This window comes from Pseudonaja textilis, chromosome 3, assembly GCF_049901715.1.
Source record: "Pseudonaja textilis isolate UNSWEBS1 chromosome 3, rPseTex1.2, whole genome shotgun sequence".
Lineage (NCBI taxonomy): Eukaryota > Metazoa > Chordata > Lepidosauria > Squamata > Elapidae > Pseudonaja > Pseudonaja textilis.
The window spans coordinates 15137306-15155768 of record NC_141992.1 but is presented as its reverse complement, the minus strand read 5'-3'; the positions used below and the strand labels follow the sequence as shown (position 1 = coordinate 15155768).

Here is an 18463-nt window from a genome sequence, read left to right as displayed (position 1 = left end):
TAGGTATATAATATTCACTATATCACATAACACAAGTGTGTGTGTGTGTGTGTGTGTCTGTACATATATACATATACTCACACACACACAAAAGCTGGAGAAAAGGGTGAGACATGTCACAGACCCTGTCATTAAAGAATATTTATTGGTAGGGTCTAGGAAGAGACCCTTCCCAGCTGTTGCCCCCATCCTATAGAACATTGTGTCCTCTTCTGCCATTCCAGAAGAGTTTGTAGTTTTTATTTGAAAATCATCATTGAACTGTAGAAGCCTTGGGGCTCTCTGAGCTTGGTTCTTTTCTTAGGGACATTTTACTATCAAACTAGGTAACATCATCAATACATATTTCCAAGAAAACAACCAAGCTCAGAGATTGTATCAAGGATCCTACCTCTACATTTATGTATTGGGATATGTTCAGAGGTGGTATTCAGCAAGTTCTGACCAGTTCTGGAGAACCGGTAGCTGAAATTTTGAGAAGTTCAGAGAACTGGCAAATACCACCCCTGCCCCCATTATATTCTCTGCCTCCTGAATCCCAAATGATTGGCTGGGTCTTCTATTGTTGCCCTGCACAGGAGAATGGAGCTGGAAAGCAGGTTAGTGGGGTGGGGAGGATATGGGGATTTTGCAGTATCCTTCCTCTGCCACACTAACCAAGCCACACCCACCAAGCAACACCCATGGAACCGGTAGTAAAAAAAATTGAATCCCACCACTGGATATGTCTGGGCTGCGGGGGTGAAAGCATTTGGAATGTAGAGAAACAAGCTGACACTGCTGGGGCTTAGGAAACAAAACCTAAGAAATATAGGTAATCCTCAAGTTACGACCACAAATGAGCACAGAATTTACATTGCTGAGTGAGAAATTTTTAGAGTTTTGCCCCATTCTACGACTTTCCTTTCCTTGTTAAGTGAATCACTGCAATTGTTAAATTACTAACACAGTTATTAAGAGAATCCGGCTTCCCCATTGACTTTGCTTGTCAGGAGGTCGTAAAAGGGGATCACATGACCCCGGGACACTGCAACCATCATAAATGCGAGTCAGTTGTCAAGCATCCAAATGTAAATCACGTGACTGTGGGCAGGGGTGGGATTCAAATTTTTTAACAACCAGTTCTGTGGGCATGGCTTAGTTGGTGGGCGTGGCTTGGTGGTCATGTGACTGGGTGGATGTGGTCAACTCATTATCATTCACGCATTTCCTCGCCTGGCCTCTCATGACTGTGGGGATGCTGCAACAGTCATAAGTGTGAAAAATGGTCATAAGTCACTTTTTTCAGTGCCATTGTAACTTTGAATGGTCACTCCACACAAGCAAAGTACCAGCAAAGGAGGGGAAAAATACTCCAGAGAAGTTCCTGAGACAGGAAGTTTAGTCCTGCCAATAATGTAATAAGGGTTAATGGAGAGGCAGTTTCTGTAAGCAACACCAGAATGTTTCCTTCTTGCCTTCCTTACAGGATTAGGCCAGTAATTTCTTCTAACAATGGGTTCTCCGAACTGCTTAGAATGTTAACAACCGGTTCTAAAGAATAGGTGCAAACTGGTAGAATCCCACCCCTGACCGTGAGGATGCTGAAATGTTCGTAAGTCACTTTTTTCAGTGCTGATGTAACTTCAAACAATCACTAAGTGAACTGTTGTAAGTCGTGTACGATCTGTATTGTTATTGATGGTTTGTTGTAGAGTCAGCTTGATGTTCCTCAGGACCTAGGATAGTCAGGTCTGTGTTATTATTTTTAGGCATAAAATTAGGCAGCAAGGAGACGCTGGTGGATACCAAGGACTTGAGTTGTGGGCCTTGGCAATTATCGCTGACAATATATAACAGAGGAAGATAACCCTGGATCCTTCTACTAGCATGAGAATTCGAACTATATCCTTGCAGGCTGCTGAATTAGGATAAATCTCTGATTTAGCAGTGCTTCTGTAGGAGGGTATGCCTGCCTATCGAGGTGAACTAATGGTCTGATTTGCCAGAAAACAGTTTAATCCTGTAAAATAAAATCATAGTTCATCACCAATTAAGGGTTTTTACCCTGCCTATTCATTATCTTTAAAGGAATATTTAATCTGCTGTCACCAGATTATGAATTAATGGCATTCGCTTTTTGTTTCACTGTCAAAGAATTGTTCGTGGAAATTATTGGTATCTACGTAGGAGTGGTGACATCACCTTCACCATTTCATTAATGCCTTTCTGCTTTAATTTTCATGGAAAGCATTAATTTCCCACCTTTCATGCAGAAAAAGTCTCAGTATTATTACCCCAATTACTAAAGTGGTATTAAATGCTTGGATGGAGTTTTAAAAAAAGCAACATGGAGTAGCAACATTGTGGTGCAAGCCTGACCTTTTTTATATGCATTTCAATGTGACGAAAGGGAGGCTCCTTGTATCATGACTAGACATCTATCACTTAGCTTTTTTTTTACTTCATTTCACAGAAACAATGGAAAAAGGAAGTGAGATTACTCACCCTAATTCAGGACAACTATCTAGTAATAACCTAGTCCAATCCAGAGCTACAGTACATTTACAACTACAATTGAGTCCCAAATTACTGTGAGACATTTGCTAAGTGAGTTTTGCTCCATTTTATGACTTTTATTGCCACAGTTGTTAAGTGAAACACTGCAGCTGATAAGTTAGTAACCCAGTTGTTAAGTGAATCTGGCTACCCCCATTGACTTTGCTTCTCAGAAGGCCTCAAAAGGTGAGCATGTGGTCTTGAACAGAACAAAGGTCATATATATGAACCAGTTGCCAAGCAACTGAATTTTTTAAAAAATAAATTTTATTGAGTATTCACATTAAAAACATTGAACGTAGTGGTCTTCTTTGACATACATTTTTGTCAGTGCATATTACATTCAGAAAGAAATTATGTACATTTATATACATGTGTATGTGTGTGTGTGTGTGTGTGTGTGTGTGTGTGTGTATTTGAACTTTATAGTTTTTAATTCTTTCTCGTTACACCTTGAATAAGCGGTCCCTCGCATCTTCCCTATTTCACCTTTAGTTCTTATACCAATTTCATGAACTCCCTTTCATATCCCTCCAATAGTAAAATTTATTCCATATTTTATGGTATTGTCCTGACCCAAACCTTTTTCCAATAAAACAAACATGATCCAAAGGGAACAGAAACCTTTTAATGATTCTTATGAATCCCCAGTTAAAAGGCTGCTGCAAACTAATTAACTTTGATAAGCATGAGCCTCACCAAAACTGTGGTAGTCTGCCAAGAATAACAGATAAGAAAGATTTTACAACACAAGAGTCTTCAAATACCAACTTAAGATGCAGTAATGTCCACGAGGCTGAGTTTCAAAACGTCTTTGCTTCCTGCAAAGAACGTTCACTTCACAGCTGTCTTTTATCTTCTTGAAGGAGCCTTGCAGCCTTAATCCCAAGTCGCCCATGTTACTGCAGCTGCTCTTTCCTGCGAGTAACCCTGTGTGCATGCGCACTTGGCACAGGCTCCTCAGGAACTTCCTTATCGCAGCTGCCAGCCCCTACAATTTCTGAAGGCATTAGTCTACTCCCTAATGGTCCTGGCCCCTCATCTGAGTCCTCGGTCTCCTCAGCTGTCTGCACCTGCTGCTGGCTAACCACAACAGGTATTCTGACTTGTCTTTATCCTTCACCAAGCAACTGAATTTTGATCACATGATCATGGGGGTGCTGCAAAGGTCACAACTATGCAAAACGGTTACATTTTTCAGTGCCATTATAACTTTGAACTGTCACCAAATGAACTGTTGGAAGTTGAGGACTACCAGTATACCCAGCTTGGGAGAAGCATTTGGAAGAATGAGGGAAATAAACAAATAATTCAAATCTCAACTTGTCTATTTTTAGCATAAATTTGCAGCGAGCAATGGGTTCCAAATTTCCTGGAAATCAGCACAGGGCTTTTGAGCTACATTTTTTGTAATTGTTTTTTTTTTAATTTATTTATTTTTCTTTGGGAACAAAGCATGATGCAATTTGCTCCAGCAGTTAATCTTAAGGTTGGGAGATCTGGGTTCAATTTTAAAAAGATATTGGAATGATTATGCACAAGGGAGGAGCAATTAAAAGAAATGACATCTCATCTTAAGATGGTATGAAATGGTATAGGGCTTCTTGCCTAAGCAATAGGTTGGACTAGAAGACCTCCAAAGTCCCTTCCAACTCTGTTATTCTGTATTCTGTAAAATGGATGAAGTTGATTTTGCCCATAAATTTGAACGTAGTGATCCTACTCTTTTCTATTATCGAATCCCATGAAACATGATGCCAAAATTTCTGAATTAAACACCACAGAATTTTAAAAAAACCTAACCAAGTATTATATTCAATCAGCTAGTATTGAGATCTAGAAAATGTCATCACTCAATGATTTAATGAGAGAGTAGCTTTAAGTTTTGTGGGGAAAATGGTAAAAAGGAGCAGGTTTCAACCCCATGATTTCTCCAACTCAATATATAGTATGATCAATAATGGCCTAAACATGAAGATCAGAATTGTTGCTCACTGAAGCCTAATTTTCCATTCCCTGCTCTGTATTAATCCAAAACTTGAGGAAGGAATAAATAAACATGCACTACATAGAAGCCAATAACCAGAAGGAAGAATATTCAAATCCATTCATTTTATCACTAGGGATTCATAATCTGGTACAAATTACTCTGTGCAAGTTCTGGATCCGTGATTCAGCCAAATTGAATGCACATGTCATTAGAGAATTAATAAAATATAATTCATCGTCAAGATTATGAAAGCTCAGTTTGGTACCTAAATACACAATGTCATTCTTATAGAAAATATTGAGATAGCATTCTGGAGTCAAACTAAAATTTCAATTGTAATGTTTCCTGACATTTTCTAAGGGGAAAAAATGTTGTTCTTTTGCTCTAAAAGGATTTAGGATTTAAATAGAATAACATGTGTTGAGATTATTGTGAATATGGTACACTGACAGCAAGCTTCTAAGGAACATTATTTATTAATGTGCCATGCATAACATTATTTCTGTGTAGATTGTCATCTATTTTTTTATCTCTTTCTATTTCCATCTATCTATCATCTATTTATCTATTTTGAATCATTTGAAGCAATTCTGCAAAACCGCTATATCGCAATAATATGTTTGGAAGTTAAACATGAAAATCATTAAAATATCTTTTAAGAAAACTTCCTGCTTTTCATCAAAAAGAACAGAAGGAATAGAATTTCTGATGTAAAATGCAAGCTGAATGACGCACAAAAAATTACTTTACACTGGCATTAAAAAGGAGACCAAAAGGAGGCACACATAACTGTTTCTCACAGTACCATTGACCCTAATGCTACACAATTCATCTCCTCAATGAAATGTATTTTTGAATGTAGCAAGCAACAAAGCAAATTATTGGGAAGTGGGGAATGAATTGTGCATTATTCACTAGTTTTAGATAATGGAGAAAAGAATGGCTGAACATATTTCCTAGCTATATTTGAAAGTCTGAGAAAATATTTACAGCTTGTAAAAAGTTCACTATGTTCTAATGTATTAATATTTTTGGATTTCTATCAACTTTCCAGAACATTTTTTTTCATCTTGCAGTGGCTGTATAAAACATTTCAACAACAAATGAAGCCAACTGTCTTTTTCATTTAAATAGTCCACCATCCACCTTCTTCTTAAAAGCAGTTTTCTATTGAGAACACAGTAATGCACAGATTTATACTGTGAGGCAACTTTTATTCAGTGTATAAGAGTAAATGTAGCACAAAATGTAAGCAGGCTTTGTTTAAATCAGGGTAGGGGACTACTATGGGCCTTTTACAATATTTGAACTTCAATTCCCAGAATTCCTGAGCCAGTCATGCTGGCTCAGGAATTCTGGGGATTGGTGTTTGCAGATCATACAGAGGCCAGAGTTCCTCATCCCTGGTATAAACTGTAATAGTTCTCATTTATTATTAATCCTTTGCCAATCTTAAAGTTAAGCTACTGTTTCTTTATAATTCTTTATATATATCTGTTTATTTGAAGTAAACAGAGATTTAATAAAATGTATAGTTCAGCTGAGCACAGAAAGGTAAGAAGGGAATGATGGAATAAAAAAGTTTTATAAGCCATAGAATCTTAATCCGCATGACAGAAATGTGTTTGTGAGCTAAATGCTAGAATATATCATTTAAATTATTATTTTGAATTTGCCGTATCATTTCTACATGGCAGAAAATGTAATGATTCTGCACAGCTAAATAAGCAATAAAAGTGTTAAATCTGCAGGGCCAAATGCTTTAAAACAAAACAACATAGTTGTTCACAAGCAGGACCGTATCTGTTCTGCTGTGATCTAATAAAAACTGCCTTTAGGAAAACACAAGACAACAGCTGAATGCCCCCATTCTCTCTCTTTCTCTCATTCTTTCTTTCTCTCTCTCTCTCTCTCTCTCATCGCTCTCTTTCTCTCATCCTCTCTTTCTTTCTCTCTCCCTCACTTTCTGTCTTTTATCGTCTCTCTTTCTCTTCCCCTCTCTTTCTCTCTCTCTCTCCCTCACTCTCTTTCATTGTCTCTCTTTCTCTTCCCCTCTCTCTTTCATTCTCTCCCCCCCCCTCTCTCTCTCTCACACACACACACACAAGCGATACTGTTCGCCCTCTTTATCTCAAGCGTGAAGCCAGGACTCTGCCCTCCTTCGCAGCAACTTCATCCCTCCAACCATCCTTGGCAGAAGCGCCGGGCCTCCGCCTTCCGTCCCTCCGCGTTGCCCAGCCGTCGCCTGGCAACGGAAGCCGCCGCAGCAAGCCCGACCGCGCGCCTTTGTCGCTGCCTTGTGCTTCGCCGGCTTGTGCCTGGACCCCGACCCCCCAATTGAGCGGGACGTTTGTCTTCCTCCTGGCCGGAGACGTTGGCTAGTTCGAGAAAGTGTCCGCCATGTCCCAGAAAAACAAGCTCAACTTCGTGGCTGAAGCTCAGATCTGGTAAAGTCGGCGCTGATGGACCACCTCCACCCCATCGCCTCCTTTTTTAAAAATTTCCTCCAATTATGGGGGTGGCTATAGGAAGCCTGCCCCCAAAATCCAGCTTGATCTGTCCTAAGACCTTCCTACCGCAGCCACCCCTGCTTCCAAACAGAGAATATTAAGTGCCTTTCTTCAATGTCAGTCTTCAGGTGTGGACTTCAAATCCCAGAATTCCCGAGACATCCTAGCCATTGCTAAAATTTGGGGAGTTGAAGTCCTTACAGGGTGCCAAGGGTGGGGCAAATAATCTTATGTAGCAAATGATCTCTAGGTGTGTTGACTAGCGATTCTGGGACTTGAAGTCCAACATATCCCAGGACAACATCTTGAGGGACACCTTGAAAGCCATCTCCCACCACAGTGGAAGTCTCCAAGCTCCAGATATTTACTCAGTCACCCCAGTAATTCCAGTGTATCTCACTCCTGTGTTTATTCTAATTCCCTTGTGGCTAATTTGCATTGGACTGAGATGTGAGAAGATACCATGTGTCTGTGAAAGAGGATGGTGAAAGACAATAAGGTTTTAATGCAGACTGAGGAATCAGTATGTATTCCAGTGTCATCTTAGACTTCCCAGAAAGTTGATAGTACAAATATAAATACTAATCGTCTCCAAAATGGTACCTTTCAGTGGTTCTGGCTGCAGATTAAGGAAATCCAAGTTTATTTATGTTCCATACCAAATCTGAACATTTAGCAATCACAGAATTTCCCAAAGCCACAAAATTTTTATATGTGCAGACATCAGCACATACTGTACACTCATGTCCTTTCTCACAAAAATCTGGGTGATTTTTCAAAGAAAATGAGAAAGTGTTTGAATATGACACAGTTTTGTAGTATTGCTCTCGCTGTGTCGGTTTTATGACACAAAAATATAGTTATCACATGAGGCAAAAAGCTGCTTTTAAAACTAACAGTATTTCATGGGGACAGCAAAATTCAAAAACTTACTCAACATTCAAGATTCAAGTCTCAATGTTTTAAGAGCTCTTTTTTATATAAATTTTCTTTTTTATAAATCTCAAAAAGGCAACAGTCTAACATCTTAGCCAGAAGGCCACTCAAACTGAACTTTCTTTTGAACAATTGTATTGAAGGAAAATAAATTTAAAACTCTGGAATATTAGGAGTTCATTTTTTTTCATTTTTTAAATGATACACCTGTTGTTTTCTACTATTATATAGATATATTTACTCAAGAAGGTACTTTTATTCAAAGGGTGGCATAAAAACTGGATGAACAATGTAGTGTGTACCTGAGAAAACATATTTCTCTCCATTACCTCTAACTAGAGCCACTTTTTAAAATCTGGTATCCTCAATTTATTTGACTCCCTATAGAGCAGTTTCTCAACACTTCAATTATTTTAAGATGTGTGGACTTCAACTCCCACAATTCCCCAACCAGCCATGCTGGCTGGAGAATTGTAGAAGTTGAAATCCACACATCTTTAAACTTACCAAAGTTAAGAAACACTGCTGTAGAGTATTTTATGGTAATTGTAAATTAATACTTTTAAATAATTCAATTTACTAAGATTTTTTGGTTTCTTATTGCTTTTATTGATAATTGTAGATATCAGTTTTGGTATATTGATATACTTTTTTGGTATATTGCTTGAGGGGAACTGATATCACTATCATTGATAATCACTATCAGTACAAGAGTATCCTACTATATTCTACATAAGGCATGGGTATGTTTGAGATAGGTAACCTAGACAACAGGTAAAAGGCATTATGTAAAAGTCTTAATTGGTCCAAATCATGATGAGCAATTGAGATTGGTATCCATGGCTCTCTCTGGAGAACACAAATCACCGGGGCCTGATGGAGTACATCCCAGAGTTTTAAAGGAGCTGGCAGAGGTCATCTCAGAACCACTTCACCATATCTTTCAAAAATCCTGGAGCACCGGGGAACTATCAGAGGACTGGAAAAGAGCTGATGTGGTTCTCTTTCTTTCTTCAAAAAAGGAAAAAAAACAGACCCAGGAAACTATAGACCAATCAGCCTAACATCAATACTCAGGAAGATACTGGAAAAGATAATAAAAAATAGATCTGCCAACATCGAGAAACAAGTAAAGTAATAACTAGCAGTCAGCACGGGTTTGTTAAGAACAGATCATGCCAAACCAATCTTATTTCATTCTTCAACAAAGTGACTAAATTAGTAGACCAGCAAAATACTGTGGACATAAATATATTTAGATTTCAGCAAGGCATTTGACAAAGTCGACCACAACCTACTTTTTAGTAAGCTAGAAAAAAGTGGAATAGACAACACCACCACTAGATGGACACGCAACTGACTGACAAACTGTACTCAACGAGTAGTCCTTAATGGGTCTAAGTCTACATGGAGGGAAGTAAGCAGTGGGGTGCCACAAGGTTCCGTCTTAGGCCCAGTACTCTTCAATATCTTCATTAATAACTTAGATGAGGGAATAGAAGGGGAACTTACCAAATTTGCAGCTTACTAAGCTGGCAGGAGTAGCTAACACCCAAGAAGATAGGCTCAAGATCCAGATGGATCTTGACAGACTAGAACACTGGGCCATATTTAACAAAATGAAATTCAATGTAAAGAAAAGTAAAGTCCTACACTTAGGCAAGAAAAACCCAAAGTGCACATACAGACTGGGTGAAACCAGGCTCAATAGCAGTAACTGTAAGAGGGATCTTGGAGTCTTAGTGGACAACCAGCTAAATATGAGCCAGCAGTGTGCAGCAGCAGCCAAAAAAGCTAATGCAACCCTAAATTGTATTAACAGAGGGATACAATCAAGATCAAGAGAGGTACTAATAAAGCCTTAGTAAGACCACACCTAGAGTACTGCATCCAGTTTTGTTCACCACATTAAAAGAAAGATGTTGAGACTCTACAAAAAGTACAGAGAAGAACAACCAGAATGATTAGGGGACTGGAGACTAAAACATACAAAGAACAGTTACAGGAACTGGGCTTGGCTAGTCTAGTAAAGAGAAGGACCAAGAGAGACATGATAGCAGTCTTCCAATATTTGAGGGGCTGCTACAGAGAAGAAGGGGTCAAGCTATATTCTAAAGTGCCTGTAGGCCAGACAAGGAATAATGGATGGAAACTGAAGAAGGAGAGGTTTAACCTGGAAATAAGGAGAAACTTTCTGACAGTGAGAACAATCAACCAATGGAACACCTTGCCCTCACTTGAGACTTTCAAGAAGAGATTGGATTGCCATTTGTCAGAAATGGTGTAGGGTCTCCCACTTGGGCAGGGGGTTGGACTAGACGACCTACAAGGTCCCTTCCAACTCTGATTATCTGTTATCTGGTGACAACCGTGGTATATGGATGACTGTAACTTGAGGTATAGAAAGAGTATGTGGTGAAGAGTATGAATTAAAGGAAATTAGACAACAGAAATAGTTTCATAAAAGCATTACATCACTAAGAGAGAGAAAGGGGAAGGAAAAATGTGAATGATCTTATGTGATTATGTGTTGATATCACTCAATACCAATATGGGAAAATATTCTATATTAATGGAGTCCAGAGAAAAAAGTTTATTTTGATTGATGGGTGAAAACAAGGTGAGAAAGTTTTTTTTTAAGTCATTGGTGAGTATCTACTTTTAAAAAGTAGTCCTAAGATTTCACACAGAATTTCATACTGGTCTCTGTCAATTACATGGTTTAAGTAAATTCTGTTCATGTATACACTTGGCAAAAGAAGTAGTATAAATCTGAAAGCATGATTCATTTGAACTTTTGTGATGACTGGCTGAGAGAATTAATAAAGAAGAACAGTGAAAGATTATGAATGTGGGACTGACTCTATTCTGGTAGAGTATAAGTTGGGAAGAAATGGACATAGAAGAAAAAAAAGAAAGTGAAAGAAATGAGGAAAAAGTAGGAAGATTGTGGGAAAAGAAAACATGGATCATGTTTTTAAAACTATTAGAATATAAATATATGAATGGATTGGAATAGATGACTCTTTCAACTGAACAAATGGAAAGTGGATATAAAGAATGTTGATATAGAAGCTACCAAAAAACTGTATGGAAAGAGCTTAATAGGGAGTATGAAAAAAGAATAGTGAAAATGATATAATGGAAGAGGCTGAAAGAGAGGGGAAAATGTGAACAAAAGAATGTTGTAAAAACATTAGAATGACTATAACTATTGTACATAATATGTACAATATCTATATACTACAAGTATATAGAGAATATGTTTATTTGTTAGATTTATATAATTTATCTAACTTGCAAGAACATCTCTGGGCAATTTACAATAAAAATATAAAGCAAGGAATTAAAAACAAAGCTATAAACAGAAAACTGAACAGAATAAGCAAAAGAAGCAAATAAGCAAAAACCTTAGACCCATCAACATATATCTTATTCAAGGGTTTTATGCTCTATAGAAGCTCATCTTAAATCTGTGGTCCAATGCTTGGGAGAATGTTCCTTTGGGTTTCCAGAGAGACAGAAGAGTTGGGATTGTCTAAGTTTTGGGGGATATCCCATAAAGGAGGCCTGGTGACAAAAAAGATAGACTTCTGGGTCTCACTAAGAGACATTGTTTCATGGAAGTGACCTGAAGTGCTGTGCTATGACTCTCAACATTTTATAATGTGCTATGACTGCTGTGCTGGATTTTATGGGACAAGTAGAGACATTTAGAGACAGCTAGTCCCACAGATAACCCAACCTTGTACCATGAAAGGCTTTAAGAAGGATAACCAAACCCCTTGAAATGCACCTGGAAGCTTATAGAGAGTCAGCAGTGTTAAGAGCAGAAAGAGACTTGAGCCCTGGAGATCTTCCATAATGTAGGAGCCTTAGGCTATCTCATTCCCAATAATACCAACTGGGAACAGTCATGGAGAAAGGAAGAAAGCCAATGTAACACTGTATTCCCATTTTTTAAATCTTGAAACTGATTCAGAAGATAGATTTGCATAGAAGGGACAAAGTTTAAAGAAAATGCAAAGTGATTCTGATAGAAATGTAACATAGTTTTTGCAAGTTTCCAGAACATAAAGCGGCCTCCAAAAGGGTGAAAGTAATGGAGAATAAAAGTGTTTCAATGATTTGGGATGAAACTAAAGTAAAGGAATTCTGGAAGTATTTCAGGGATCGTCTTCACATCTTCCTAATTCGGCACAAATGTGGCCCAGTAATTCTTTTTTCTTATGCTTGTACTCATGAAATTTCTTTCATTTCATCTATAGCCCATAAATTTAGCTAGTTTCCCTTTATTTTATTTTTTCTTATCTCCTGACATTATTATTTTTTTCAGTGCTTCTCACTTTTACTTCAGGAGCATGTTTTTATCAGAAGATGAGGACACACCTTCCATCCCATCTGTGGGAAAAAATATAGTTAGGAAAATATCCATTCATTTTCTCATACATTCCACAAATCCATCCACTTAATCCATTATTTGGTTGCTAAGTTGGAACTACTATCTTGAGTATAACTCTAAGCATAAAAAAATGTTTTTCTTACATCTGGGAACCTATCTTTTATCAGGAGCAGATGGAAAAGAAAAAAATGAAAGGATTTATTCAACAAATTAGGTGATGAGTAGTAACCATTAAGTAATAATTATTATCAATTTATTTTGGCAGCCTCCTTCATGCTCTCTCATATGTGAAAGAGAGGAGGAAATGCTCTGCTGGCTGGGGAATTCTGGGAGTTGAAGTCCATATGTCTTAAAGTTGCCAAGTTTAAACAAGCACTGCTCTAAGTGAATCAAGACAAAGAGAAGCAAAATGGCACCTACTTCTGATGTCATATTTCCTAAAATACTATTCAAACTGCAGTCAAATCTGATTTTGCAGCATCACTCAAGCAAAGTGAAGTCAGATATAAATTAAAGGCAAACTTGTGACTCCAAACTGGATCATAGGTCAGCAAGTTAACCCACTTCAGATGAAAAGGTTACAATCTGCTAACCGCTTACTTCAAAATGTTTCATGCAATTGCTTTAAATTTAATAAGCTATGAATTGCTGCAATGAGACACACTTGGACAAAGAAAAAGTATTTTCATAAAACTTGCAAGACTTCTTTTTATATGTGGTTGTTTCTTTACCTGTCAGAATGATGTATTTTGATGGCAGAAAGTAACAAGTTGACTTAATCTACTAAATTCTTCTCAAGGACATAAGGGAAAATTATCTAGAGTACAGCATGCAAGTATAGCCTCAAAGGTAGGAACCAGTAAATTTTGAGGCTCTGCTTGACTAGGGAAGCAATCTAAAGGGTTTTGTTAGATGACTTTCCCAAGTTTTACAAACACTTTTTTTTTTGCTTGGAATAGGAAGAATCACATTGAAACAGAGCAGGAAGCTGCCCGGAAGTGGCCCAAGCGCTGGGGATTTCTGTTGACCCCACTTGAAGAGGTAACATTTATTTCTGTGTAACATTCATATATGAAGAATAGATATATTTCATGACCTGTGTTGAATAGCAATTGGGATGCTTACACTAGAAGAATGGGATAGGATGTTATTGGTTTTTTTAATGAATACTCTCTCACAGCCTTAGGAAACTGGCCTTAAGGTAGTTGGGGCAATGAGTTAGCAATTGAAATAATTTGTTCTGCAAGAAACTAAAAGGGAAGTGTAGGACTTAACTGCATGACTTAAGTAATATGACAAGTTGCTTTGTATGCCAATCCTAGCTACATCTATGTATCATTTGAACAGATAACGGCCCACTGGTGGGCCTTGAGAAAATTTTGGTGGGCCGCAGAGAAATGTCACCCCCAGAGCACCCTCCCAAAGCAATTAATCCAGGCTGCACAGAAACACAAGTCTGCGCCGCCCACATAGCCCGCAGGAATGCTTCCCGCCCACTCACTCCTTACCCAGCAAACTTGCCTGCTAAAATTGCTATTTTTCCTTTTTCCGACCATCATCTGTTCTGCTCTGCTGGGAGATTTAGCTTAGCTAGGAAGCAGGAAATGGTTGGATTTCTTGCTTTCTAGCTAGTCTTTAGATCTTCAGCTCTGCTTCCCTTAGGACTGAAGGTTTGCTTACAAGCAAATTCAGTGCAGACTCACGGCAAGCAAATTTGAGAGACTGAGCTAGCCAATGGCAGATAGATAGATCACTGAATGATTCTGTGAGCAACTCAATCTGCCTGCTTTGCCTGATTTTGGGTAAAAATTGCTCTCTTTTTTCAGGGGTGGGATTCAAATTTTTAACAACGGTTCTGTGGGCCTGGCTTCAGTGGTGGGCATGGCTTGGTGGTCATGTGACTGGGTGGACATGGCTTGGTGGTCATGTTATTGGCTGGGTGTAGCCAACTCAACATCACTCACATTGAGGCACGCATCTCCTCGCCTGGCCTCTCATAACTGTGGGGAGGCTGCAACAGTCGTAAGTGTGAAAAATGGTCATGTCACTTTTTTCAGTGCCATTGTATCTTTGAATGGTCACTCCACACAAGTAAAGTACCAGCAAAAGAGGGGAAAAAAACTGCAGAGACATTCCTGAGACAGGAAGTCTAATCCTGCCAAGAAAGTAATAAGGGTTAACGGAGAGGCAGTTTCTGTAAGCAACACCAGAATGTTTCCTTCCTGCCTTCCTTACAGGATTAGGCCAGTAATTGCTTCTAACAACCGGTTCTCCAAACTGCTTAGAATGTTAACAACTGGTTCTAGAGAATAGGTGCGAACTGGTAGAATCCCATCCCTGCTTTTTCTATAAAAAATTCAATATTTATATAAATATTTATAATATTTACATACAAGCCATGCCCAGCCAGTCACATGACTACCAAGCCACACCCAAATTAGGCCATGCCCACAGAACCAGTTAGTAGTCCCTGGAATCTAAAATTAGGAGTTTGGTGGTCCCTGAGGTCCAAAAGGTTGGCGACCCCTGCCCTACACCATTTCTGACAAATGGCAGTCCAATCTCTTCTTGAAAGTCTCAAGTGAGAGCAAGGTGTTCCATTGGTTGATTGTTCTCACTGTCAGAAAGTTTCTCCTTATTTCCAGGTTAAATCTCTCCTTGTTCAGTTTCCATCCATTATTCCTTGTCTGCCCTACAGGCACTTTAGAATATAGCTTGACTCCTTCCTCTCTGTGTCAGCCCCTCAAATATTGGAAGGCTGTTATCATATCTCCCTGGTCCATCTCTTTACTGGACTAGCCAAGCCCAGTTCCTGTAACCGTTCTTCATATGTTTTAGTCTCCAGTCCCCTAATCATTCTGGTTGCTCTTCTCTATAGTTTTGTAGAGTCTCAACATCTTTTTTGTAATGTGGTGAACTGAACTGGATGTAGTACTCTAGGTGTGATCTTACTAAGGTTTTATACAGTGGTATTAGTACCGCCCTTGATCTTGATTGTATCCCTCTATTAATACAATTTAGGGTTGCATTAGCTTTTTTGGCTGCTGCTGCATACTGCTCATATTTATCTAGTTGTTCACTAAGACTCTAAGATCTCTCTCACAGTTACTGCCATTGAGCCTGGTTTCACCCAGTCTATGTGTGCACTTTTGGTTTTTCTTGCCTAAGTGTAGGACTTTACTTTTCTATACATTGAATTTCATTTTGTTAAATACGGCCCAGTGTTCTAGTCTGTCAAGATCCACCTGGGTCTTGAGCCTATCTTCTTGGGTGTTAGCTATTCCTGCCAGCTTAGTATCATCTGCACATTTGGTAAGTTCCCCTTCTATTCCCTCATCTAAGTCATTAATGAAGATATTGAAGAGTACTGGGCCTAAGACGGAACCTTGTGGTACCCCACTGCTTACTTCCCTCCATGTAGATTTAGACCCATTAAGGACTACTCGTTGAGTACACTTTGTCAGTCAGTTGTGTGTCCATCTAGTGGTGGTGTTATCTATTCCACTTTTTTCTAGCTTACTAAAAAGTAGGTTGTGGTCGACTTTGTCGAATGCCTTGCAGAAATCTAAATATATTATGTCCACAGTATTTTGCTGGTCTACTAATTTAGTCACTATGTTGAAGAATGAAATAAGATTGGTTTGGTATGATCTGTTCTTAACAAACCTGTGCTAACTGCTAGTTATTACTTTACTTGTTTCTCGATGTTGGCAGATCTGTTTTTTATTATCTTTTCCAGTATCTTCCCAGGTATTGATGTTAGGCTGATTGGTCTATAGTTTCCTGGGTCTCTTTTTTTCCTTTTTTGAAGATGGGAACCACATCAGCTCTTTTCCAATCCTCTGATAGTTCCCCGGTGCTCCAGGATTTTTGAAAGATATGGTGCAGTGGTTCTGAGATGACCTCTGCCAGCTCCTTTAAAACTCTGGGATGTAATCCACCAGGCCCTGGTGATTTGTGTTCATCAAGATCAGACAGGTGTTCTCTTACTATTTTTTGCTTATTTTAACTTTTATTTCTGATCTGTTTTTTTTACAGTTATGTTTTTGGTGGGTTGAGGTTTCTTTTTGCGTGAAGACCGATGCAAAGAATGAGTTAAGCAGTTCTGCTTTCTCTGTTGTCTTTGTTCATTCTGAGCCTTTGCTATCCTGACTTCGTCTTTGCAGATTCTGGCTATCTGCTGATATTCTGCCTTAGTTTTATGTCCTTCTTTCCATTTTTTGTACTTGTCCTTTTTTTTCTTTCAATTTGCCAGAGAGATCTTTGTGCAGCCATGTTGGTTTCATCTTAGACTGAACATCAAATGAAGTCTGATATCAGAATTTCAGACTGATAAATGTAGTTAATAAACTAATAATAAATTTTAATAATATCTGTAAGTGTTACGGAATATTATCCAGATTCCTAGTGTGGAAGAAATATCAATCTGGTTCAGTTCCAAGCTAGGAGGAAGACACTGGAAACATGGAGGCTTATTGGAAAGAGGGTTTTACGATAAACAGAACCACCAAGCACATGGTTGTGGTGCAGCTGACAAAATGGAGTTGAGAGTGAGTGGGTTTTATACCTTCTTTGAGCTTTGCACTTGAGCTTCCTGTGCAAGAACATGTATTCTATTGGCTGTTGTCAGTCTCCCATGTGGCCAAGTTGTGGTTATGTAGGGGTCGTAGCTGGTTCTATAGCCAAAGCACAAATTCTAGAAGTTCGTCTGAGCTAAGTTTGGTTGAAGTTTGGACTGCTCTGAAGGTAATTGTGGCTTAATGACTTTGTCCTGTGTTGGATCTTGAATGATGGCTGCTTCTAATTCTACCAATTTGCCTTTGTTTCAAAATGTCCTGTCTTGAATGGATTATCAAATCTGCATTTCTAAAAGCTGTCCTCAGTATCTGCTGGGTTCATTAAGGAAAATGGGGATACTTTCTGTCTCCAAGAGCATGTTTTTCCATTTCTCCTTTAGGGAAATATAATATTGTGCCTTTTTAAAAAGAATTCCACAAAATATTTCATTCTAGGACGGGGGTGGCTTACCACACCAGGAACAAGGAGTTATTCCAGAGGAGCAAGAGACAGTATACATAGTTTGTGTGAGAGAAAAAGGATGAAGATGGCTCCTCCCTAAGAGTTCCCAGAATATATGTTTTATAGTGCAAAGAGTTTGCTTTAGTTTGCCAAGATTTCAGTCTACAGGTAAGAAACATTAAAGAAATCTGCTTAGAAGAATGGCAACGTGTCTTTGTTGGGGTTTGGAGCTTGACAGCCAGAAAATGCAGTCTCCTTCTGAGATTTGGTTATCTTTGACTAACATGCGGTCCTCCTACAATGTCATGTATTACTAGGAAGTTATGTCTCTAAAGTTAGGGAAAATACTGCTCAGCAGACTATATTGTCCTTCCTAATCTGATGCCTTCCAGCTATGGTGGATTTCAGCTTCCAGAATTCCTCAGGCTTAAGTTTTTGCTTTGTCTGTTTCTAAACTCTATGTAAAACATTTTGTTCATGCTACTATATAGTAAGAGGTGGTATAGTATTTTGAGACAGAGGCTATTATATCTAAGAACATTATAAGGCTTATTTTGAAAGTGTAAGCATCAATAAAGGAGAATATGTGTAGCTCAGGGTTGAAATAAGGGTGCTCTCTGAGTTTCCTTGTTTTCTTGCAAACATTCCATTACCCTCACTAGGTAACATCATCAGTGCTAGTAAGGAGTTCTGTCCACTGTCATTTTATATTCTGGTGTCTTGCCTGTCTATGTGGGCAGGGGCGGTCATAGAAATACTTTGGCTTGGCCATTTACTGGTGGCTATTTGGCAGTTTCTTGATTGGGGTATTGCTTACTTGTTTGGTGGTCTGAAGTTAACCTTGGGGTTAATCTATGCTGATCTGGTTGCTGATTACTGATCAAAAGGTGCTTGGGCCTTTTTGTTCCTTTTTAGACTGGGTGATAGTCTCTTTTGCATAGACTGCAAATCAGGGGTGGGATTCTACCAGTTTGCACCTATTCTCTAGAACTGGTTGCTAACATTCTAAGCAGTTTGGAGAACCAGTTGTTAGAAAAAAACAACTGGCCTAATCCTGTAATGAAGGCA

At 38.7% G+C, this 18463-nt stretch overlaps 1 protein-coding gene across 1 annotated transcript in view; it reads left to right on the top strand.

Moving 5' to 3' along the window:
• The first annotated feature begins 6800 nt into the window (after nucleotides 1-6800).
• Nucleotides 6801-18463, top strand: part of CIMIP1 (ciliary microtubule inner protein 1) — a 30877-nt gene continuing 19214 nt past the window's right edge. Inside the window, exons 1-2 of the mRNA XM_026697288.2 lie at nucleotides 6801-6975; nucleotides 13336-13417. Coding sequence (XP_026553073.1) covers nucleotides 6929-6975; nucleotides 13336-13417 — 129 coding nt within the window. The 5' untranslated portion in view covers nucleotides 6801-6928. The remainder of the gene's footprint in view (nucleotides 6976-13335; nucleotides 13418-18463) is intronic.